Genomic DNA, 24362 nt, shown 5'->3' on the forward strand with positions numbered 1-24362 from the left:
TAAAACTTTGTTATGAGCATATGAAGAACAAATGAATGCTGCTCACTCATCCTTGACTGCCAAAGTATTTACAAGGGAAACACAACATTGAAGAGGGACGCAAAGATGCTAGCCTTCCGCATCCTTTAGCAGCTCATTACCCTCCATGGACTTTAGCGTTGGCTCCTTTGAGAAAAGAGAACAAAAATGTCTGGCCACTGGATTCCTTCTCCAGCTCTGAACAACCCACTTCAGGAACCTCCTGTGGTCCCAGGAGTAAAGGAGAGGAAGTTCCCCTTCAGTTCATTAAATGGCCCTGGGTCTAGCTAGCTCTTGCTTTTTCTCTAGGAGTTTGGGGAGAGCCAGGCAATCTGTTTTCCATTTGCTGTACTTTCACTGGAGCCTGTAATTGCTCTTTGAACCTACAGGAGCAGGAAACCCATTAAAACGCTGACAGGACAGGGACTTCGTTTGGAGCCAGCACATTCCACAATGCCTTTCATCTTGCAAGGCAAATAACTGGGTGAGTTCTCAGGGACTGGGGTGGCATCAGATTTCATGCTGATTTGAAAAATATATTTTGTCACTGGAGTTATTAATGCAAGCTACTGTTATTCTAAGGAGCTGTCATCTAGGGCAGGGATACTCAATTACCTTGTCTGGCAGAGGAGCCCAACTTCCTGCTCTATCATCTCAGGGCCATCTCCTTGTTTTTAAACTTGCTGCTCCCAGCAGCTGTCAACTCACCTGTCTTGACCATTCTGTTTTGTAACAGGAGTGCATGCACCACTTTTTTATTTTTTCAGTAGCTGCCACATATAAATTAAGGTGGCTGATGGGTTGCCAAAGAGCCAGGTTTTCGCAGGTTTGACCAGAATTTCTAGTGTTAGGTCTGAGCTGTATGCAGTCATCAGGTGGTAGCCGGAGAACAAGCCAAGAGCAGGAATAAGCCAGAGCTGGGATATACTATTATTATGCAAAGTCCCAACCATACTGAAAGCCTTTATAGCAGGCATGGAGAACTTCTGGGCCGGGGGCAGAATGCAGCTCTTCAGACCTCTCTATCTGACCTTGGGTTGGGACCTTCCCTTGTCCAGCCCTTAATTGAGTGCTTTTACCTGGGTGGAATGTGTCCTTAAGCTGTAATAATGCACCTTGCTTGCCTGGATGCAGGATGGAAAGATACAAGGGTAGTAGTGTAATTCCTCTGGCTTTTTCATGGCTGGAATGTAGTCTACTGTACCAAAGTAAGATTCACACCCATTGCCCTGTCCACTTTGGCCTCTGGCTCCACCCCTGGAAGGTTGCTCATGAAAGAATGCAGCCCTCAGGCTGAAAAAAGATTTCTCTTCACTGCTTCATACCCTGTCTGGTTGAGGAAAGCCAGTGGCCAGCCTGGGTGAGCAGAACCAATGCAGTTCTTGGGGATGAATTTCTGCCCAGGCAGATTCTTCTGACTGTAGCTCTGGTGATTCATCAAAGGGTACAGCTATACAGAGAGGAAGCGGTGGGTTCCTAGTTCTAGGCCCAGCAGTTCCTGACGCCCAGTCAGTAGATGACATCACCTTGTAGTTGCTAAGGATGTGCATGAGTTGTGAAATAAATATATTTTCAGCCCAATATATTTTACTCGCCCAACTTGCACGGCTCTTCAAGAAGGGCCACCCATTATTTTTTTCAATTTCATATATGTATATCTCAGATTATAGATAACTGTGTGTTGTCCAAGGACTGTGCCCCTACACCCTCTGTGGATGCAACACTGCTTAGCTCACACATGGCTTCACTGGTGCTTCTAAAAATACTGTGCCCTATGCAGCAATCGGAAAGGGGCAGCTCAGAGTGGCACCTAGCTTATTTACAGCTGAACTGAAATTAGAAAAAGATTTTGGCTCAGAACTTAAGAAGTTTATGTCTAAACTGTGTGCATGTCTTCCCAAGACTTGACTAGATTACTGTCAGTTTGAAGTTACAGATAGGTAGCCGTGTTGTTCTTCAGAAGAAGTGTGCATGCACACGAAAGCTCATACCAAGAACTAACTTAGTTGGTCTTTAAGGTACTACTGGAAGGATTTTTTTTATTTTGTCAGTTTGAAGGGAGAGTAGTGCAAAGGAGAAGCATGGCTTGAGATGACTATGATAAAAAGAAATCACCCATTGCTAGGATTGTCAGTCCTTTGGAAAAACCTTTCTACTAATTCATTTCATGCTGCAATGGTTGTGGCTCAGTATGGAGTCTAAGCAACCCATTTACTAGTGTAAATCATGCCAAGAAGTTTGTGAACTTTACTGTGCTCAAACCTCTGATTGTTTTTTCTTTCTTTTAAATAAAATAAAACAAAACAAAGGCTAATTGTGTAACAAATGGAAGTTCTATCCCAGAAGCTCTCCTGTCTTATCTGCCACATGCCAACCTTGCGTCTTGTAAGCTGACCCTGGAGTAAATGACAGTGCTTGGCATTCAACCTCTGCAGAGCTGGCAAGGAAGCCCAGGAGAGGATGAGATGAGCATTCCTACAAAGTGTTTAATGAGCAGGGTCAATACAGAAAGGTAGCTTTACAAATTACGTACTACTGAGGCTGGTGAGTCATCGCCACTCACAGTATATTCCACATTGTCCCTGTGCAGAAGGACTTAATGATTGATTGCTTCTAGAGATTGCTTTTATGCTGTGCATGTGACTTGCACACCAAGTCAACAATGGTGATGGCATCATTTCCGTTTTAAGCTGGAGCAACAGAACTCCAGCAATAGGTAGCAAGAAAATGCCCTTCGCAACTGAGAGGGCAATGACATTGTACACTGACGTCTCAGTAGAGGTGGGGAATGCGACATATTGCTTCATATATCACTTCACTCTCTAATTACACACTACAAAGAACATGCAGATGAAAATGGTAGTCAAGTTTTCCTATGACCTTCCAGTTCCACTTGACCTATGTCTCACATCATTATGAGGTGTGTTTCCTGACTTCCCCAGCCACTGTTGGAGCATGGAGCCAGGGAATCATGCATTGTAATGCTTTCAGGAGACAAGGTAAGGCAAGCTAGATATGATATAGGGCCTAGCAGGAGTGGATCAACACAGGATTGCCATTTTTGGCTTCAGTACCATGGACATCTGCTCATAGTCTTACTTAGAGAAAACTCACATCAGCCAGGCTACTACAGGACAAGGGGAGGCAGTGACAAGGTTGGGGCAGTGCAGGAGTGCTGGTGGAGGCCATCTGTCTCTCTCGCTGATGGGCCAACATCACCTCAGCCTCACCACTATTGTGTCCTGTCCCATCCCTGTACTATTTCAGTTAAGAAGCAGCAAAGCTGTGGCTGGAAGGCTGGCACCATGCTACCACTCATTCCTGAAGTTACAGCAAGTGTCATTTTGCCTAGTCTGCTGTCCACACTAAGCATCCCAGCAAACAGGTAACGAGCAGAGGTATTCCTCTATGAAAACTGCATTATGATATTAATAACTGTGAATATATTACATGACCTTTGAGGTCCATTGGTGCCTCTGCCTGGGTTGCATGTGAAGCAGGTGACCCTATTGCCCTGCTATGTAACTACACTGCTAGCTCTGCAGCTGATCAGACTGGCTTCCTGTGTTTGTTGCAAGGAATCTCCAGAGGAAGAGGCACCTGGAACACTGTGTGCAATATAGCTCTGCACCAGGAGCATGGGAAAATTCTGGATGAAGATACATAGATAAGATGGAGCATGACAACTGGCTGTGGTTCTGAGCTATTTAGTATACACCTTAATTCAACGCTACCCTTGGAAAAATAACTAATGAAGGGCACAGCTCTACATGAAGGGTGCAACAAGCAAGCAACCTTTCTGCCTTCTCCTGTTTCCTGGTAGTTTCATGGCATGCAATCTGCTCTGTTACTTAATATGATGTTGAAATTGCAGCTAACCTCCCCTTCACACTGCTCCACCCTCCAACATCATGCCAGAAGTATTTCATCCCCACCCTCTAGCCAAACAAGCACTTGAAGGCGGAGGGATTGCTGGACAGTGCTTCAGGCCTCACTTAATGGCAATCCATTTGTGGCCTCTTTATGGGGTTGCTGTTTTTGGGAGAAGCATCAGACCTGACACCAGCCCTCATTTCCTGATGGCCACAGTTGTATCTCATGAAGCAGTGATAAGATGACATTGGTATGAGAAAATAGTCTGGACTAGGAAAGATAGGGTGCTGGGATATGGACGCAGTGTTCTGCCCAGGGATCCCATATCTGCTTCTTTACTAGCCATGAGAAAAAGATTCCACTCAGGGTTGCCAGTTTCTCTTATTTTGTGAGGTTGTCCCTACTGATTCCACTGCATTAAAGCTGCATTGAAGAAATGAAAAAAGGATATCCTTTATTTCAAAACAACCAGCCATCCAGAGCAGTGTAGATTAGAGACCCATGCTCAAAAGTAATTATCAAGCTTTGGTCTTGCTTTCCTAATTGCCATTAAGCAACTCAGAATAGCTCTTCATGCAAAAACACAGATTCAGGTAGAGGTACCTGGGTATAATGCACACAAGTCTGCACCGGCTATGAAGAGTGTGTGTGCATGGCAATGTATTCCCCACCACATTTCTTTTAAAGTATTTTTTCTGGAATTGCTGACCAGAAAAAAACTAAGCAGACAAATGCTACCCACATGCATGGAGTGGGGATGAGTGAGAAGTTTGGTTAAGTTCATTTGCATTTGCCAAAGCACTACAGGAACCAAAACACAGCTATCCTTCAAAATGCACACTTCTCTTAATGTGACAATACAGTTATCCAACAAAAAAAGGTTAATTCATGTTAAGCTTGTGGATCCTTTTCACATGCACTACTGGAAAACCAGTTGCCCCTCATCTTATATTTGTGCAGCTGGTTACTCCTGCCTAACTGTAGAACCTTTATGATAGACTGATGGGCAGCATAGAAAGATGGACTTTTCTCCATTTGGCTCCTACAGAATGCTGCCTGTACTGTAGCTACATCAGTGGAAGCCATAGAATTGAGGTGCATCTGGCGGTGGAGGGAAGGTTTTAAGAGACGAAGAATGATGGAAGTGAAAGGAGTTCCTTTGCTTCAACATAACAAAACTCCCGCAGCATTGTTTAGCTGTGGATTAGTTTGTGTAGGGAAGATAATAAACGAGAACTTCCTCTGTAGGCTTTTGCCATAGTTGCAGGGTTTCCACTCTTGAGACCAATGAACAAAATTAATTTATCAGCGTGACTTGCACAGTCCCAGCGGAACTGAACCAAAAGGCCTTCCAAAATCCCCTCCATCTTATCTAGCCACATCTCTGACAATTTATGCAGCTGGCCTAGCCAGGGATGGAAACCCCCCATTAACAGGAAGAGTTTTTCTTCATTATTCAGACTTTGAAACCATGTAAAGAATGGGCTATGTACTGAGCAACACTAATTGCTTTGTTCAGCATGGAATTATAATGGTTCCCATGAGCCTTCTCCATTGGCAAAAAATTTGGCATAAAAGTGGGGATAGAGTTGAAGTTTCATATCTTTTGCTTTTTGCAGTATGCAATGCACTCCCTTTTTAGAATGTGTATTTCTTCACAATCCTGATATATACGGTTATACCCTCTAACTAGGGACGCGGGTGGCACTGTGGGTTAAACCACAGAGCCTAGGACTTGCTGATCAGAAGGTCGGCGATTCGAATCCCTGTGATGGGGTGAACCCAGAAGTTCGAAAGCACGTCAAAGTGCAAGTAGATAAATAGGTACTGCTCTGGTGGGAAGGTGAACGACATTTCCGTGCACTGCTCTGGTTCGCCAGAAAAGGCTTAGTCATGATGGCCACATGACCCGGAGGTTGTACGCCGGCTCCCTCGGACAATAAAGTGAGATGAGCGCCACAACCCCAGAGTTGGTCACGGCTGGACCTAATGGTCAGGGGTCCCTTTACCTTTACCTGTTTTACCCTCTAACTAATTGCAACATAAAGGTTCGCATCAGTTGTCTGATTTTTTTTATCAATATGTTTGACTCATAATGATAAAAATAGAGAGCTTTTATGTATAATTTTCAGGCATAGTAATCCTAACTGTTTCAGGAAAGCAGCAAGAGAAGGAGGTTTATCAAGTTTCTGGTTGGGCCACCCAACATGGGCAATGTGAGTTGTGCTCCATTTGGTGATTACTTGTAGAGTTTAGACTATGGTAATATCCTGAGCATGACACAAAGGTCAACCTACCGGCACCCTTAGATCCTCCTCTGAGGCTTTTCTCTGGGTTTCTTCTTTGAGGCTGGTTCAGAGGATGATGACAAGACAGAAGGGACTTTGGGGTTGTGGCTCCTCATCTGTGGAATGCTCTTGGCAGTGGCATCTGGCGGGTCCCTTCATTGACTTTTTTGTTTGGGGCCAGGTAATGCCTTAACCCCTCCTGAAGCTTTTGGTGCGTTACAATAATGTTGTATGCTGTTAATTGTGCTGCCAAAGCTTCTGGCTGCTGTTTGGGGCTTGTTTGGTGGATTTTTATATGCTGCAGGTATTTTTATTATAATGTATTTTTACCTAAACTTATGCTCTTAAATATGTTATAATCTGCTTGGATACCCTTTTTTGTGTAACAATTAATCATAATAATTTTGGAAAGTAGGGAGATGTCTTATACTGAGTTATACTAGCTCAGTATTGGCCACACTCTCAGAGCAACTCTCCAGTGTTTCAGACAGGTGCCTTTCCCAGACATATCTGTAGATGCTGGGAATTAAGCATGTGCTCCACAGGCACAAGAGGACAGATATATTTCCATCCTGTGTCAGTTTCACACATGTTTGTTTTTAAGTCCCTTCTGTCCTGTTCCTGTGCCAATTTGTGCTTTTTGAAATAAAAAGAAATGAAAATTCCTATTTAAAGACATGTTTTATCACAAAATAAATATTTTAAAATTATTTTATCTCAATTTATAAATGTATTTTGTGGAAAAACGCACAGTTTATGCATTTCATATTATTATTTATTACATTTATCAGTTGCGTTATGCTATGAGATGTCTCAAAATGATTTGGCAAAATAAAATACAACACATAAAATCAATTAAAAACCAGAAAGATGAAATCATAATGATCATCTATCAATGTTTTAATAAGAAACAAGTCCTACCCACCCCACTAAAAGATGAGCACAACTGAAGAATGGTGCCAAATACACCTCCCTGGGAAGAGTATTTCACAGACAATTTTTTCCATTGGGAACTTTATCACAAAATCCAGTTAAACATATGTTCTGACTTGAGGATTCATCCAGGGGGTACGAATTAAGTGGGTTCAGTTAAAAGTGCAGAACATAATTTTCCTCCATCACTGTCTGCTAATGAGCTACAGTTGTTCCCCTAAACGGAAACTATACCCCCAAACTATGTCCTTGCTTTGACGAGGCATTTTTAAAGTATACAGTGGTACCTCGGGTTACATATGCTTCAGGATACATATGCTTCAGGTTACAGACTCCTCTAACCCAGAAATAGTACCTCGGGTTAAGAACTTTGCTTCAGGATGAGAACAGAAATTGTGCTCCGGCAGCACGGCGGCAGCGGGAGGCCCCATTAGCTAAAGTGGTGCTTCAGGTTAAGAACAGTTTCAGGTTAAGAACGGACCTCCGGAACGAATTAAGTACGTAATCAGAGGTACCACTGTAATTAAATTATTCTCTCTGATGTAGTTTTCAGTTCAAACAGGGCATTGCTGCTGGGGGTTTTGCATGTGAAAACATATACTCCCTTATTTGGCAGCGAGTGACGGCAAGTCCTGCCCCTCAGCTTCCTGCTATTTCTTCAATTTTACATCTAGCTGTGTTGGTTACTTTAATACAGAGCAGGGTTGCCTCTCTCATCATCTCTCACCCTCACCCACATAGATGTTCCTTGAGGCTTGAGTTCACTGGTGGGTGTGAGAGATAAATGTTGGAGGAAGAAAGAGAGTCAGAGGGGGCCAGTTACACATGACTAAAATTAGCAGGGAGAAGAAGAATGTTGAAGTCTCTGAGGAACATTTGATAAAGGATTCTTTTTATTTATTTTTAAAAAAGGAACTCAACGCCCACTTGTGCTCTTCTTTCCAAGGAACTCTCCTCCACCCAGAATATCTTGAGCGATACACATGGATCTAGCCAGAAGGAATTTCCTTCGTCATATGCATGTTGTCATTTTCTTCTTTTGCAACTGCAGACAATGTGGCCAGGAATTCCTGATATAGCTGTAGGGTTTCCAACTGGAAACAGGAAAGCAAGAACAGAGTTCACAGCCCCTCTTGATAACACGAACGTTGCACCTATACTGAGGGATGCTTGCCCCATATGGTAACAATTTTGTATTCTCTCCTAAATAAGGATGTGGGAAGGCTTACTGGATTCCGAAAGCGAAATTAGATACGACTTTGCCTTTCCAGTCCAGGCCTTGCGCACCGGAGATAACGTTTTCTTAAATAAACTTATGGATTCCGAAAGACCAGTAAATTTGAGGCAATAAATCTTCATGCGACTAGAACATATGGCCTTAGAATAAGAAAAGATAGAGCAAACAACAGGCAGGAAGCCGATCTGTCGAAGAGAATCCTCTGAGAACTAACCCTAGTAAGGCATTTTTCTCCGCCAAGATGACCCGTTGCTTCCTAGAAGTGCCCAGTGGAAATAAAATACACTTACTGCACCTGCTTCCCCCACCCCACCCCCCACCTTTCCGAGCACAGTGCGCCTTTGTAGAAGGCCATTTGTTATAGAAAGTATTTTCTTGTGTAATCCCACTGGATTTAGGACTCTGGTTGCTTAAAGTTCTTTGGATTGCATTTGAAGCGGACAACACCTCAAAGTGGAGCAGGCCACATTTAAGCAGTCTGAATACGAGAATAATATGGCAAATTCCTCCCTCCCTTGAACATCTCTTCTTTGACTGCAAGGCTTGGCCGACCTATGCAGCAGGCAGTGGCAGAAGGCCAAGGTTGTAAAGTGGACTGCACTGGGTAATCTTCCAGGGTGGTGGTTACCTACCAGTGATGGGTGACGCCTGGGGATGTCACTTTAATTTTATTTTCATTTCCCATTATCCCATTCATAAGTTTAGTTCTCGACATTTCCATACTAGTTGGTGGGTTTTTAAAATAGAAATCCTAAGGATAATTCATAAGCATTTTAATGCAAATTTGTATTAATATATATACTTTTGAAAATCAATTTCCCTTATATAATGCATTTTCTAGTACAGTGGTACCTTGGTTTAAGAACAGCTTAGTTTATGAACAACTTGGATTAAGAACGCTGCAAACCCGGAAGTAGGTGTTTTGGTTTGTGAACTTCTTGCTTTGAAAGTAGAACATGTTCTGCTTCCTATTGTGTTCCATTTGTAAATTGAGTCCCCTGCTGCTATGGGAAAGCACGCCTTGGTTTAAGAACGCTTTGGTTTAAGAACGGACTTCCAGAACGCATTAAGTTCGTAAACCAAGGTACCACTGTAAACAGTATTTGACTAAAGATCTGCATTGCTAAATTCAGAGAAGTGTACATTTGAAAGAATGGCTGTGTTTCGGTTCACGTATTATTTTGGAATGTAGGCAAATTAGGTAAAATTGGCCTTCAGAAGTGAAATGAATCAAATTTTCCCCACATCCCTAGCGGGCTCAGAGGCAAAAACGGATGGACCAAGAAATGGAAATTGCACTTTTATACAGTAGGGCAGTTACAACATATACTCATACCTCTCTCTAGACCCCATCCGGGCAAGCAAGAGGCATTATCAGAGTTCAAGGACACATTCCAGTGAGGCAAAAACATCAAGGGAAGGTTCAAAATATGGCTGGTGAGAGGCATAACTTGGGGGAGAGAATGGGATATGTACTGCACAACTCTAATTGCTTTGTTCAGCATGGAATAATCATGGTTTCTATGAGCCTTCCTCATTGGCACAAACGTTGGCATAAAAATCGGGTTGAGATTTCATATCTTTTGCTTTTTGGAGTGTGGGACGCACTCCTTTTTATAATTTGTACTAAAAAATACAAACAGGCTGTAGCTGGGAAGGGGTGTGGTATGGAGGGAGTCCCAAGGGTCAGATAGAGAATTTGGAGGGCCACATATGACCCCTGGGTCTGAGATTCCCCATCCCTGATTTATAGCACTGTCCTAGTTGCATTTTTAAATTTATACCATAGTTATACAGTATTACCATCTGCCAAGAAGGCGTTACGATTACAGACATTTTTTATAAGGAATGGGAAACTCCTAAATCTCTGCCATAGCTCCCTTTGGTGCCTTTGAGCTGGTAAACAAAAAATTCTATCAAGGAGTCCAAAACAACCAACCACCATAAGTCCAGAAATATCTATGATCTGAGAACCTACCAATATTCAGTTCTGAAATTGAGAAAGGATTTCAGCATGTAAGCGTGGAACATACAGCAGGTCCTCCAACTTCTGGCATTAATATGGAATATTTGAAGCTCAAAGTAATGGGTTTTCAGTTTTCTCTTGAAGAATTTACTACTCTTGATGTAAGAACAGCGGGGGTTGGGATGAGTGAGACAATCTGTGCTTCGGGTCATATATCTGCCACCCTCTTGTCAACTTTCTAAGACTATGCTTGAAAAATGTATGAGGGAAAATTCCACAACACTGAGGAAACAGAAGCCTTGATATATTTGCATCAACAGCACTAGAATTTAACTACCCACTTCAGAGCTTAGATTGACTGTGGATCTGTATTGGAAGGGATAGCCTTTTTGTATTGGAAGTGGGACATGATGAGGTCTGCTTTTTTTTTACTTTGGGCTATTAGGAAATAGATAGTACAGCTTAAAGCAAATTCACTCATACATGTACGCAGAAGGTTGACCGTGAGCTATGATCTTATATGGAGAACCGCCAGCAGATTACTGAAGGCTCAGTTTCCTGTGGTGACTGGATGCAAACTGTTGAAAGAGGAACTTTCCCCCAGTGAATGCACACATTACCTGTCTGGAGAGCTGCATTGCAAAATTTGGAGAAATGTGAATTTCAAGGGATGGCCGTGTTTCAATTTGTGTTTTGTTTCAAAAAACACAAATTCAGTACATTTGCCTTTAAATGTGTTTCTCTCCCATTCCTAATCCTTATTGGGCTGTTTTGGGTTCCTGCCCCCACCTTAGGGTTCTTTTTCCCCTCTTGAAATATATTTTTGTACTTCTGCAAACTTTGGGGCTTCCCTGAGCCTGCTGCTACCTTCCCTGCCCCTTCTCCTACATAAGGATTCATTATTTGTATGTTGTATGTTCCTTGGAAGAATGTCAGAATGTGAAAGATAGATACCAACACACTTCTTCAAGTATCATTCATGCCCTGTTCGTCTTAGTGTATCCGACAGCATCTCTTTCAAGATATGCCAATAAGACACTTCAACCGCAATTACAGCTACATCTGCTCCTGAACTCCACCAGCATGCAGCCACAATGCCACTGAGCTGCTTTAAAGTACCCTTAAAAATGTGAAGCATTCCAGACATTTTAATTGCAGCGCATTGCATAAGCCAGGAGCTGGTTCACACAAAGGAACAATGGGGGGGGGGGGAGGTAATTTTGATTTTTAACCACTCTATCCCTTATTCAATGCCAGACACAAAAGCACAGAGAATTCCACTGCCTGTTGCCTTTCTGAAGTGCCTCATTTTTCTGAAATCTGTTTGTTTCATTTTAAAAAAATCTACTAATGCCTTTCAGAGTTGAATGATAAACACTTGAAGTTGAAACTGGCTCTCCCGGAATGAAAAGGAGGATCAAAGAAAAAGAAGGGGAATGAGTGGTTGGACTAGCTTTCATCACCATTCCCAAGGCTTTTCATTCGGGACTTGTGTGCTAGGCTGAAAAATGGGGTCTCCGGTACTAAGAACCTAGACTGGACCAGCATCCTCTTTCCCACAGTGACAAACTGTATGCTTCTGTGAAGCCCATGAAGACTAGTAAATAGCCCAAGGTTGGCCATGTACTTTACAAAGGACTGCCCTCTCATTCAAGAGGACAGTTCTCTGTTTGATAGCATCCTATATATGAAAGCTATTCCACTCCTGGTTGAGATTTCTTAAGATGAAACTGCAATTGACCTGGTATATAAAGAAATTTCCCAGTGATAGTGTGGCTGACTATTGCTTTGCAAAGCAGCTCTTCCACCACTGAAGATAAGCAACAAAACCTCTTTTACACACCAGAGAATTTCCCAAATTATTCTCCTCAGTGGGTTTTGAATTGTTGCTCCTCTGTGTAAGGGGCTTCTTCTACACAAAACCATGCCAACATTGTTACAAGCAGAACTCCATTCATCTCAGCAGCTAGGCAGCCCCTCAATGTGTGCTCTGTAGCACAACCAGATAACCTCCAAACAGTACCTTAGTATCAATTTGGAAGCAAAAAGGTGACACTTTAGGGACTTCTTAGGTCTCAGGGAGCCCCCAAGCCCATAAAAACTGCTAACTTATTTTTGGTGTCCCCATTTCCCTCCCAAACTGATAGGCATGCAACCCCTTAAGTGTGCTATTGGCGAGATTGACAATAAGCAATAGATATGGGTTAAGCCTTAAGCCTGACTGACTTGGAATGAACTTTGGTTTTGCCGATGTGTTATTAACAGCATTCTAATCTTGGGTCAAGTGCTCATGTCCTCCATAACTTTTGATGTAAGATCCTTCTGGGATGAGAGTAACTCTAGAAAAAATTAGGAATTCTATCTGCATAATTTATTTGTAATGTGAAGCATGGGGAAATGGTGCAGACCCACCTGCGTCTGACAAGCAGACAGAAAGGTGGATTGACTCCTCTCTAACCTCCTAGAAGAAGTTGAGAAGTTGTTGAAATGTTATAGGCATGTTGAGGAGTGAGAAAGAGCCATAGATGCAGCTTTCAAAGAAACCACAAGGAAGCAATTTTCTCCCTAAGCATAATGTATGAAGAACGCCGACACAAGGAAGGAATTTATGGAGGCTTTATTCTCAGCCTTTCTAAGTGCAAATAAATTGTAGCTCGCAAACACAAATGGCTTTTTAACGTCTCAGAAAAGGTGTCTTGTAAGAGTACAGAGAATTAGATCCTTGTGTTAGAGAATCAACGAAAGGTATGACTCCTGCTTTTAATGTAGCCTGAAATGGTTACAGCGGGATTTCTGACGCCAGGGCACAGTGTGAGGCAAGGGGAGTTCTATAGTTGAGCTGAGGGGAAACGCCTTCATTTCAGCAAGAAGGTGTCTGCTTCCTGCCACTGAAAACATGGGGCTTAGTTACTAGCTGGCATATAGTAGAGAAGGACAGTCTCAAGCCTTTGGTGGGTTAAAAGCAAGTTCTTGCTGGATGCACATTTTGGCACTGCACTGCTAACAACGATCAGTCATCTAGTTATTTGTTTCAAATAATCAAAGTTGCTCCCAAATCCCCAAAAATAAATATCCTGGAAGAAAGGCTCACAGTGACACCTTTGAAGAATGTTCAGAAACTTGGTTCAAATAAAGCTTCTGCCAGGCTGCTGACTGGGACCAGTCGGTGGGAACACTGTATTCTGGTCCATTTTAAAGTACATGCTTAAAGCACTACATGGCTTAGGATGCAGGTAGCTGAAGGGAGGCCTGCTCCTATACCAATATGCCTGTGCATTGAGAGGCTCCTCCAGGTCTCCCGCCATTTGAAGGGAGGTGGGTGGTGACCAGAGAAAGAGCCTTCTCAGAGGTGGCACTTCTCTGTTTTTAAAAATTCTATCCCACCCAATTCTTGGAAGGAACCTAAGGCAGCTAACAAATAAGATAATAATAACACAGTATAAAAACAAATAGTCACCCCAGAATTAAGCCCAATTAAAAAAAATAAATCAAAACAGAAACCATAAAAAGCTAAAATAAATTTCACAAAATTCAGAATGACAGAGGAGTCTTCCAAATGCTGAATTTAAGCCAGCAAAACATAATTCAGTCAAAGGCCCTTGCAAAAATCTATGTCTCCACCCAGGACTTTCCCAGAGAGGCCCACCTGATGCTAACGTTATTATCTTTTCAAGCCCCCAGGAAAAGACTTTTATCTCCCCAAATTTTAAAATGCATTAAAATGTATTAATGATGATGCCATTTGAGTTTTATTTGCATTTTACCTTGTTTTTGTAAGGCACCTTGGAAGGTTGTTCTGAAGGGCAGTATGTAATTAATTAAATAAAACAACCACATTCCCCCCTCCCTTAAAACATCAGAAATCAAATAGAATGTACTGTCAGAATAAAAAGTTTATCAAAATTTGCCTGGGTCTCTCTCTTGGGAGTTCTGGAACTGTGGGGTAACTCCTGAGAAGGCCCTGCCTCTTAGCTTCTTATACCTGCCAATCAATAGCCACTGTAGGTGGTGAGAGAGCAGAGTCTAAAACCAATCCTAGGACTCAAGCAGGTTCACATGAGTGAAAGATAACCTAGTCTTAGGCCACTCAGAGGTCTAAAGGTTAAGATGAACACTTTAAATTAAGCACAGAGATGAACAGACAGTTGATATAAGAGCCATATAGACCCTACCAGCTTTCTGGCGGTTACATTTTAAACCATTTGCAGTTTCTTAATAGTTTGTTTTTAAAGAAAGCTACATGCTTATGTTTTTATAAGTACAGCCCTATGTTTAGAATATTGCAATTGTCTAACCTAGTAATTCAGGGAAGGAAGAGCTAATCTTTTTGCTAGTGCCGTAGCTGGATGCCATGCTTGTGAGTTGTACCTGATTTTTACTGAATGCTTAAAAAAAATGTTCTGCAAGGACATTTAAAACAGTGGGATAATAAAAAGTTCAGACAAATGGGAACACTATTTATAGACTGCTGTATTGACGTAAGGCTTCATTGTGGACGCACAGTGAATTGAGATAAGTAGAAACTTATAATAGTAAATGTTAAAAAGGGATACTATTACACACACACACACACACACACTGGACTTATAGCTGATATCTACTAATAGAACCATGCTGATAAAGCCAAGTAAGACCATGGTATTTATAGATAGGCAGGGGTATGTTTACAGGTGAGTAGATTATCGCCTCTTTGCAGCTGCTCCCCAACAATGGCTGTTGACCAGAGTTCTCCCTCCTTGCTCACTAAGCAGTAGCCCCCTATTGTAACAGCACATAGCCCTGCATAAGCTACTTCCCCCAGCAAACTATAGAAAGGATAAGCGATTGACGAGAACCAGAGATCTGCAGCCAATGATTTGGTTGGTTATTGTATCAAGATATAAAACATAGTGCAGCCGTGTTGTGTTCTATGGGGCCAAGTCCATCCCCACCAACAGCTCTCCTCAGTCAATGACTGAGGATTTGTTTAAGCCAAACCTTTATGGGTGGCAATATCTCCCTCACATTTCTGCCTTTTCCCTTCTTTCTTTGGCCATTCAGCATCCTCAGCCTGCTTTCTGACTTGGACTGACTAGCCCGGAGCCTCATGCACCACTCACTGTCAATGGCACAAACAGCACTCACCAAACTGAGCTTTCTTTGGGTTTTTTTGTAGCTGCACTCATTTGTGAATACTGTATGACTTGACCCTTCCCCTCAGCGGTTAGAATATCCATGATTTTTTTTCCTGACAGAAGTTCTACCATGGGGAGGAAATAACAACAATGACAATATTATTAATTATATGTTGCCCATCTGACTTTGTTGTCCCAGCCACTCGATTGCTCCCAACAAAATATTTAAAAATACAATAAACACCAAACATTTAAAACTTCCCTAGACAAGGCTTACTTCAGATGTCTTCCAAGTCTGCATGTTTGTAAGCCGGCACTGGTTAGAGCTAATGTTTAACTAGCTAGCTGTATGAAAATGAGAATCTTTCATTCTCATTGCACTCCAGTGTTACCAAGAAACAGAACCCAGGTAGATGAAGGAGTGGAGCTACGAATTCAACATCAGGCTTGATTCTCAATGGCCAGTTGAGAATTGCAAGGAGTTTTAGCCCTTACCAATGGTGTCTCCAAGAGCACCCCTTTACATTTCTCCCAAAAGTGAATACAGTGGTATCTCGGGTTACATACGCTTCAGGTTACATACGCTTCAGGTTACAGACTCCGCTAATCCAGAAATAATACCTTGGGTTAAGAACTTTGCTTCAGGATGAGAACAGAAATCATGCTCTGGTGGTGCGGAGGCAGCTGGAGCCCCATTAGCTAAAGTGGTGCTTCAGGTTAAGAACAGTTTCAGGTTAAGAATGGACCTCCGGAACGAATTACGTACTTAACCCGAGGTACCACTGTAGTTGCTTCTCACTTCTATCTTATTCTGCCTGTGGAGGCACACTGACATTGGGGAAAACAGGAGAGAAGGGGATGTGTGATGCCAATGTTTCGAATGGGCTTTTCTTTAGTTTTGGGTGTGAAAGCAATATAGTATGGGGAAAGAAGTATGCATGGTCTATTCTATGTGAGTTAGACTGGAACAGGAAAGTTATGAATAAGATGACTCAAGCAGTGGAGAAATGTGGCCAGTTGCCAATACAATTACATTCACAGGGTTCTGTTGTTTCAGAAGCAGTTACCTTTAGGATTCTAGAGCTCCCTTGCTATTAACTGTTAATCTCATTTAAAAATTGAGTAATAGTGTCCTTGAAGATACCAGAGCCTTTCAGTTCCTGTCTAGAGACAGTTCACCCTCTTCAGGCATCTTTTGGGAATGGCATCTCAGATATTCCTTGCTGGGAAGAGAAGTCAGGAGTGAACAACCAAGATGGACTTGGGAATTTGACAGATGGAGAACAGAGGGATCTTAATTGGAATGTAGCAAAGGCAGACCTCGAGAAGCACTGGAAACCCGAGCCATGCAAATAAAAGATCAATTGAATCTTTAATGATCTCAAATCACGAGTAACATATTTTCTTCTTCTCTCCAATAAATCCCCAAAGCCCCAGTCTCTTGGAACACAGTGCCCTCTAGCATAATTCTCAGACACATTCCAAACTGACTTGGGAAGGGAAATATGTTCTAAAGGAAACTTCTGCTCTGGTAGTGTTGGCAGCCTACTTCAGAAATAACTTATCACCTTTTGAGAGTTGCAAGGTGCACATATTTCTTACTCTATGTTTATCTGTGTACTAATTACAACATAGCATAGATAGAGCTGTGAATGGAAAAGTCTACAATTCAAAAAATTCATCTCCACTATGAACCCACTAGGTGGCCATAGGCAGGCAAGTGTATTCTGCTCTGATCTGTACTATAATAATATAATGCTGGTCTCCCTTGCCAGGGTGAATGGGTTAAAGGATTAATAAATTCACATTCACCACCACCGTATATTGAAAGCACTATTATACCACTTTCATTGCCATGGAAAATCCTGGGAACTGTAGTTTGTTAAGGGTGTTGGGAATTTTAGCTCTGTGAGGATAGCACCATTAACAAATTACAGTTCCTAGATTTCTACATTGACTGTTAAAGTAGTTGAATACAGCTTTAAATGTATGGTGTGGGTGTGATCTAATATAGTGTATGGGAAGCACTTTGAATGTTATAAGTACTACATACGCAAATACTGGGTATTATTGAGGCAGCTGTCTTAAGCACACTTACTTGGAAGGGAGCCTCACTGAGCTTGGCAGGAGACTGAGTAAACATGCTTATGATTGTTCTAAAGGGCTTGGGCAGGCACCTAGCTGAGATAAACAGTAGGCAAGTGTGGCCCCTTGGGAAAAATACCCCACAACTTCTGAGGTTTCATGTCCTCTGCACAATTTCATAGCAAAGCATATATACCCCCCAACAACTGCACTAGAGAGTTTTCAATTAATTATATAAGGCTTGTTTCAGATTATAGTCTAAGCATGCCAGATAAGAGCTCATTATGCACTATGGGTTACCTTATCCTGGGGTGCAACCTCTAAGCCTCATCCGAGCAAGAACAAAGATAACTAGGGCTTCATTATTTGATGATACAGCACTATTTTAATTTTCTTACAAAGGATATATTTCATGTGACATGGTACACTCTAATTACAGGGTTTCTCCATCCTCCTGAAGGAGGTTGGAGAGGAGAAAATTGATCTGGGAGTTAAGGAATTGATTCAAAGTCTACACACAAAGGTAACACAGAGAGGGAATTTCAATTTTGTTCTCTACTGATCCTGCCCCTATTGCAAAACATTAAGTGTGGATATAATGCTAGCTTTTCTTGTTGTTACCATAGCTAATAGATTGGGGCAGGCTGAAAAATTTATATGCTCCCTCACTGCACACCCTGGCACCTCTGGAGCAATATCAAGCACACACCTTATCATGCCTGTTTCAAAGGACTGGTCTCATTTTCATTAAGGTTTATTAGATTTCTTACATTCACTGTAAATTCCAAATGCAGGTTAAAGGTAAAGGGACCCCTGAACTTTAGGTCCAGTCACAGACGACTCTGGGGTTGTGGCGCTCATCTCACTTTATTGGCCGAGGGAGCCGGCGTACAGCTTCTGGGTCATGTGGCCAGCATGACTAAGCCGCTTCTGGCGAACCAGAGCAGTGCATGGAAACAGTGTTTACCTTCCCACCAGAGCAGTACCTCTTTATCTATTTGCACTTCGTGCTTTTGAACTGCTAGGTGAGCAGGAGATGGGACCGAGCAATGGGAGCTCACCCCATTGAGGGGATTCGAACTGCCGACCTTCTGATCGGCAAGCCCTAGGCTCTGTGGTTTAACCCACAGCACCACCCGTGTCCCAAATGCAGGTCAGAACAATGTAAAAATACAATATTAAAGCCTACAATATCACACATATACAATATTAAACTTAAATCTTAATTGTGGCATTTTGGGTGATGCTCCGATAATGCAGCTGTGAACGTCTCCCCTCAATAAAGAAAAGAAAAAAGCCCCCTGCACTGCCATCAGACTTCAGTTCTGGTCTTGAGTATGTGTGGTCTTGAGTATGTGGTGCCTATGGCAGTTTCTCGAGTTTGCGCATGTGCTCGTGGGCCATAAAAGGTTGATGACCCCAGTTTTAGCAGCACAATGTAGGGCTAGCAATGCCTAAATCTTCTAAATCCCAATAATAGAGTTCTGACATCACACACAGTGGTCTAATGTGATTAATCACCCTGCCCTGTCTTTCCAGGATAATAAGGTTGCCTTGTTACATCTTGCATCTGACAGTTTCCTTTGCTGTGATTCTGTCTCTGCCATATGATCCCACAGGGGAACGGAGCAAAAGAATACAAACAATTCCTCCCCATAAATTGCAGAGAGTATTGCAATTGCTGAAAAATGCACCAATATTAAGAGTTGGAAGATGATGGGGCTTTTCCAAACTCAGTTCTAAACAGCTGACTTTATAAACTCATAGTGACAGGGAGGCTTTGAATGGAACTTTTTTGAGCATTACACAACTCAACATCAAATAATGGTTTTCCAGTGCCAAGACAACATGCATCATTCCCCCACTAGCACATTTGTTTATTGAGGAAAGAAATGTGACATTAATGTGTTGCTGCACTTTTCCCTTACATAAAAAGATAAAAAGGCACTTAAAATGGAATTCCTTTCTACTATCTCTAATTCAGAATTAGCTTGCACCCCATGAACATATCCACACATATAGGATTTAGCTATTTTCTCAAGGCACTCCTTGAGCTGTAAGGTTGTCATAGGTATCGCAAAGCAGAATTATTTGCATCTTCACTATATTTCAGCCCCCAGGATGCTTTAGGAGTAAACATGAGTTAAATTTAAATGAAAAGAACCAAAGTTGGTACATAGCATATACCATTCTTCTTGTGGCTTCCAGCCTGTTTCAAAGGTGTGATAAACATGCAGAAAACCAGGTTTGACTCAGGTGACCTGCATTAGCCCAGTTTTGACAGGATCCAGTTTCCACACGATGGAAACTAAGTCAAAGCCTGGTGTGTGAAACATCCACCATGAATGGGGGATTTCCACTTGAGTTTTTCTTTAAAAAAATATATTTTAAAAAATCATAGACTTTGATTGCTAGAATAGGTTTGGTAGGAAAATAAACAAAATTAGACAGGTGCTCTGTCCAACCCCCATAAGAATGTAAGAAAAGCCCCCTTGGATCAGGCCAATGGCCTGTCCAGCCAAGCATCCTGTTCTCACAGTGGCCAGCCAGGTTGAAATATACTCAGAGTCCTGTAGTGATTTCATGCTCTTCGTTGCAGCTTGTAAAACAGTGATTTAATTGCCCCCCAAACCTCAGGCTTGTATATACATTATTTACACAATGAGTTCCGTCTGATTGGCTGATTCTGCTTCCCTCCTGGAGCCTGATTGGTTTTCTCCTGCAAGCCAATCAGTTGTTTCATTCTAGGATCCTGCTTGCCTATTGTTCTAGGATCCAAGTTTAGTACATAACACAGGTGCCTGCAGGAAACCCACAAGTGAGACATGAGCTCAGCAGTATGCTGCCCACTTGTGATTCCCAGCCACTGGTATTCAGAAGCACAGGGCCTCTGACAGTGGAGGCAGAACGCAGCCCTTGTGGGCAGGATATGTTGGTAACCTTGCAATCCACGGCTTTGTCTAATCCTCCTTTAAAGTCCTACAAGTTGGTGGCTGCCATTGCCTTCTGGGGGAGTGAGTTCCAAGCAGGACATGAGTGCATCAGCACTCTCAACCACTTGTGAGTCCCAACAACTGGTATTCAAAAGCTATTTATCTGCTTATTGATTAATATCTCACCTTCCTCCTCAAAGGAGCCCACGGTGCCAAACAAGAAGTGATAAACAATCTCGTTAAAACAATTTAGCAAAGCCTCCCAGAACAGGGGTGCCGATCTGAAAATATTGCTGGGGAGGTGGGTCCCACTCCACATATTCAATCACAAGATGCTATTGACTATTTGAATGTCAATGTCCATCAACTTGGCCGGGACCCCCTTAAATATTTTACACGGGGGGGGGTGGTGGTAAAGAATGAAGGGACCTCGGCCCCTAGGATTTGGCTCTTATGTCCCAGAGTGGCTTGCAAAGCATGTCATATGGGGTGGGGTGGGCAGCACTGTGGACTAGTTATGGGAGCAGTCATAGGTGCCGACTCCCTGGGGCCCTGGGTGCCCGAGCACCCCACAAAATTCTCCATGAAGGGGCCAGGCACCCACGAATTTCGGTGCCAGGGCATGCATGCTGCGTGACCCTCACAGCCCCAGGCACCCACGGTCGCGGGCCAAGCTGGCACTCCTGGGAGCAGTTCTGTGCCCACTTGGTTCGGTCTTTGGGACGCGCAGTCAGTCCTGCTGCCTCTTGGCAGTGTCCTCTCCTTCCAGCAGTTCTTGGCGACCTGTTGGGTGGGGATGAGGCGGCGGTGGCCGGAGCCTCCTTTGCAGCGTCAGGTAGCAAGAAGCACGTCCCGATTAACCTATTCTCCTCCTCCCCGTTCCTTTTCCGCGCGCACCAGGCGGCTCCTCTTGCCAGAAATCCCGTTCGCAGCCCCCCAGCCAGCGCATACAGTCAACGCACACATTATTCCCTATATGGAGCTGAATGCCTTGTTGCGACCCCGCCTCCAGTGAGGTTGAGTGGTGGTGCTTTTTTTTTTTTTTTGGTAGCCGCTCCCCTTTTCCTGAGGGATGAGGTAATGCGGGGCTCCGATTGGTCCGGGGGGCGGCACCCCAAGAGCCCGAGAGGGGCGCGATCAAGGCTATAACTCCCCGCAGCAGCCGAGAGCGGAGAAGGCAGAGAGGCGCTCAGCGGGGTTCGAACTCGTGCAGCAGAGAATCGAATTTCTGTTGAGAAGGGGTGGAAGGAAACGCAGCAACAGAAAGTCCCGCAAGATCCAGCCTGCAGTCTCTTCTTCGCCGCCGCCGCCGCCGCCGCCAAGTAGAAGAGGGAGGCAGGGGGCTGCAGAAAACTCAACAGTTTTGCAGAGACCCTCCAACCTTTCTCCGGTCCGTGTGAGAGAGTAACTGTTCGGGCAAAGAGCATCAGCAGTATGTCTGGGCGCGTGCTGAGCCTTTTCATGCTGCTCTGCAGCTGGAGCCTGAGTGACTTGCTGGTGGAATCTTGTACCTGCGTCCCAATTCACCCCCAGGATGCTTTCTGCAACTCTGACATTGGTAAGTGTACAGTTCCCTCTGCAGTCGTCCTGCCCCCCCCCCGCCCCCCGCTAACGGGCAGCATTATTGGCTCCTGGGGGCTTCTTAACCTCCCTGGTGCCATAGATTTGAAGAACCGGTGGTTGCTTTCGGAAAACGCACGCAGGTGTGCCTGCGTTTTGATGCCCATCGTTTTAACTTTAAGCACTGCACAGTACTGAACCGGTGGAGTCTCAAAGCAAAGCCATTTGACTGAGACGTGCTGTCGGATCTCTCAGTGACACAGACCTGCTTTGCAAGAGAGCTAAGCAGTTTTGCAAAATTCTAAGCCAAACCTCCCCGTTGCGTTTCCTTTTCTTCCTCCTCTCTTGTATGCTCTCTTTCTTATACATTGTACGAGTGGAGTTCATGATTGCTTGCGGTGTTATGAAGTTTAGTGATATTCAGAAAGTTCTCTGATCCAGTGTGAGCTGATTATGTCAGGGCTCAGTTTCCGGAAGAATTAGGAAGGAAAGCAGCTTCAGAGCATACCAGAGGGAGCCTAGCACATTTGATGGATTTCACTAGTTCCAGAGAAGGAACAGCGAATAATGCACTTCCGGATGTGCCAATCCTTTGATGTTCTACCCAACCTGACTTCAATTAAACTATGAAATGCAGTTAAAAATAAAGGGGAGAACTGATCTAGATTTCAGTGATGTATGTTTACACTTCTCTCTGTGTTGGCATATTCTTGAAGAAATATTGTAGATAAGTATTTAAAAAACAATGCTTCTTATAATCACAGAGCCTTCTAGGGTGGGAGGAAAAGTACAACATGGATTTATAGGCTATAGTAACAGACTGTGAAACTGGCTTCTTTCCTACACAGACAAAAACAAAACTGAAGGTGTGTGTGCAGCCAAAATGTCCTTTAACCTCAAGTAGCTGGGTTAGTGTCAAGCAAATACTAAAACAAGAACACAGGACAAATTCTCCTGCTCGAAGGGCCTGTGCCCAGCAACTTGAAAATAGTGTTATTCACAGCAATTAGTCACAACTGTATTTATGGGCTCCTCATTCTCATAATGTTGAACGCAGTGTCAAGGAAAAGACATTGCAGGCTTTCTGTTCAGTGTGCTTTGAACTGGGCAGGTTCATAAACTGTGTCGTGTTTTCAGGGAATCAAAACAAAAGAAGTGTGGTCCTTGGCTTTCTGAAATCACTATGTGTATTCTGTATATATGCACAGTTGTCACAAGGGAGAGAGGAACAAGTTAAAATGGCTCATTTGTAAATGCATTGCGTAGTTTTCCTTCTGAAAAATGTAGTTCATAAGCACCCTGACTTTTTACAGTCAACCAGTGGAGTAACAGTGCACTCCTCCTCTGTCTGATATGGTGCTATTAACTGACCTCATATAGCCATACTTGGTCTCTCAGAGTCTATTGCAACAGTTTTGAAACTTTTTCTTCTGGACACTTACAAGACAATTCTGTGCTTAGCATCCCCCTTAGCAGCTTGAAATGGATCTCAGTAGTCCCCTAGCTCCTTGTGCTGCACTGTTATCCCAGAACAATTACTTGAGAGGCTCATCCCAAGACTTTTGTGACACTCATGGTTGCAGTTTGACCCATAGTGATAGTGGCCAACGTGGTGCCCTCCAAATGTTATTGAACTATGATCCCCATCATCCCTGATCATTGACCATGTTGGCTGGGGCTCCGCGTTGGCTACTCCTGAAAATAGCTTGAAAATGGCATGTCTAGTATATATGCCCATACTCATTATGTCCAGATAATAACAGGCAAAGGTTGTGATCTCTGAGTGACATTTACTGCCAAGTTGGGGATTATGTGGCCCTCCATATGTTGTTGGAATACAGCTCTTATTGGCCTCAACCAACATGGTCAGTGATCAAGGATGATGAAGAGTACTGCAGTAATCTCACAACATCTGGAGGGCTGCAGGTTACACCCCCCTCCCGCTTTACAGAAAGGTAAAAAAGCTGTACGATAAAAGTGGTGCCCTCTCTAGATCTGTTCTGGTAGTGCGGATCCCTTTATACTGCAGATCCAGATAGCTGTAGGGTGAGTGGCTGTGCAAAGGCATCCATCCATGTGGTGGTTTGACCAATATGTTTAATACTCCACATAAGTGCTGCCACTTCCTTTGGGGGGTGAATTACTTGCATGGTATGGTAAACATGCTGGTGGAGCAACCAAGTGGTGAAAGCATTTACATGGACCTCAACAGGCATGGAGGTGATACTACCTCCACTTTTGCTTTTTACACCTGAAGGTGAAATGATGCAGTAAAATGGCCTCTCTTCCGAACTATGCTGTAACTGCTTCATATTGTTTCCTAGTAAAGCTGGCCCTGAATGCTGAGATGGAAAA

The 24362-nt window shown here is 43.3% G+C and overlaps 2 protein-coding genes across 6 annotated transcripts in view; one reads left to right on the plus strand and one right to left on the minus strand.

The window, feature by feature from the left end:
- Window positions 1-24362, minus strand: part of SYN3 (synapsin III) — a 175397-nt gene that overhangs the window by 59428 nt on the left and 91607 nt on the right. The window lies entirely within an intron of this gene.
- The window catches only part of TIMP3 (TIMP metallopeptidase inhibitor 3), a 47566-nt gene continuing 44481 nt past the window's right edge, over window positions 21278-24362 (plus strand). For all 3 annotated transcript variants that reach the window (XR_014516362.1, XR_014516363.1, XM_083462246.1), the window contains exon 1: window positions 21278-22005. Coding sequence is in view for 1 of the 3 variants with exons in the window: in XM_083462246.1 (XP_083318372.1) it covers window positions 21882-22005 (124 nt within the window). In the remaining 2 variants the exon portion in view is untranslated. The remainder of the gene's footprint in view (window positions 22006-24362) is intronic.

Source organism: Podarcis liolepis (assembly GCF_965112155.1).
Source record: "Podarcis liolepis genome assembly, chromosome: 10".
NCBI classification, from domain to species: Eukaryota; Metazoa; Chordata; class Lepidosauria; order Squamata; family Lacertidae; genus Podarcis; species Podarcis liolepis.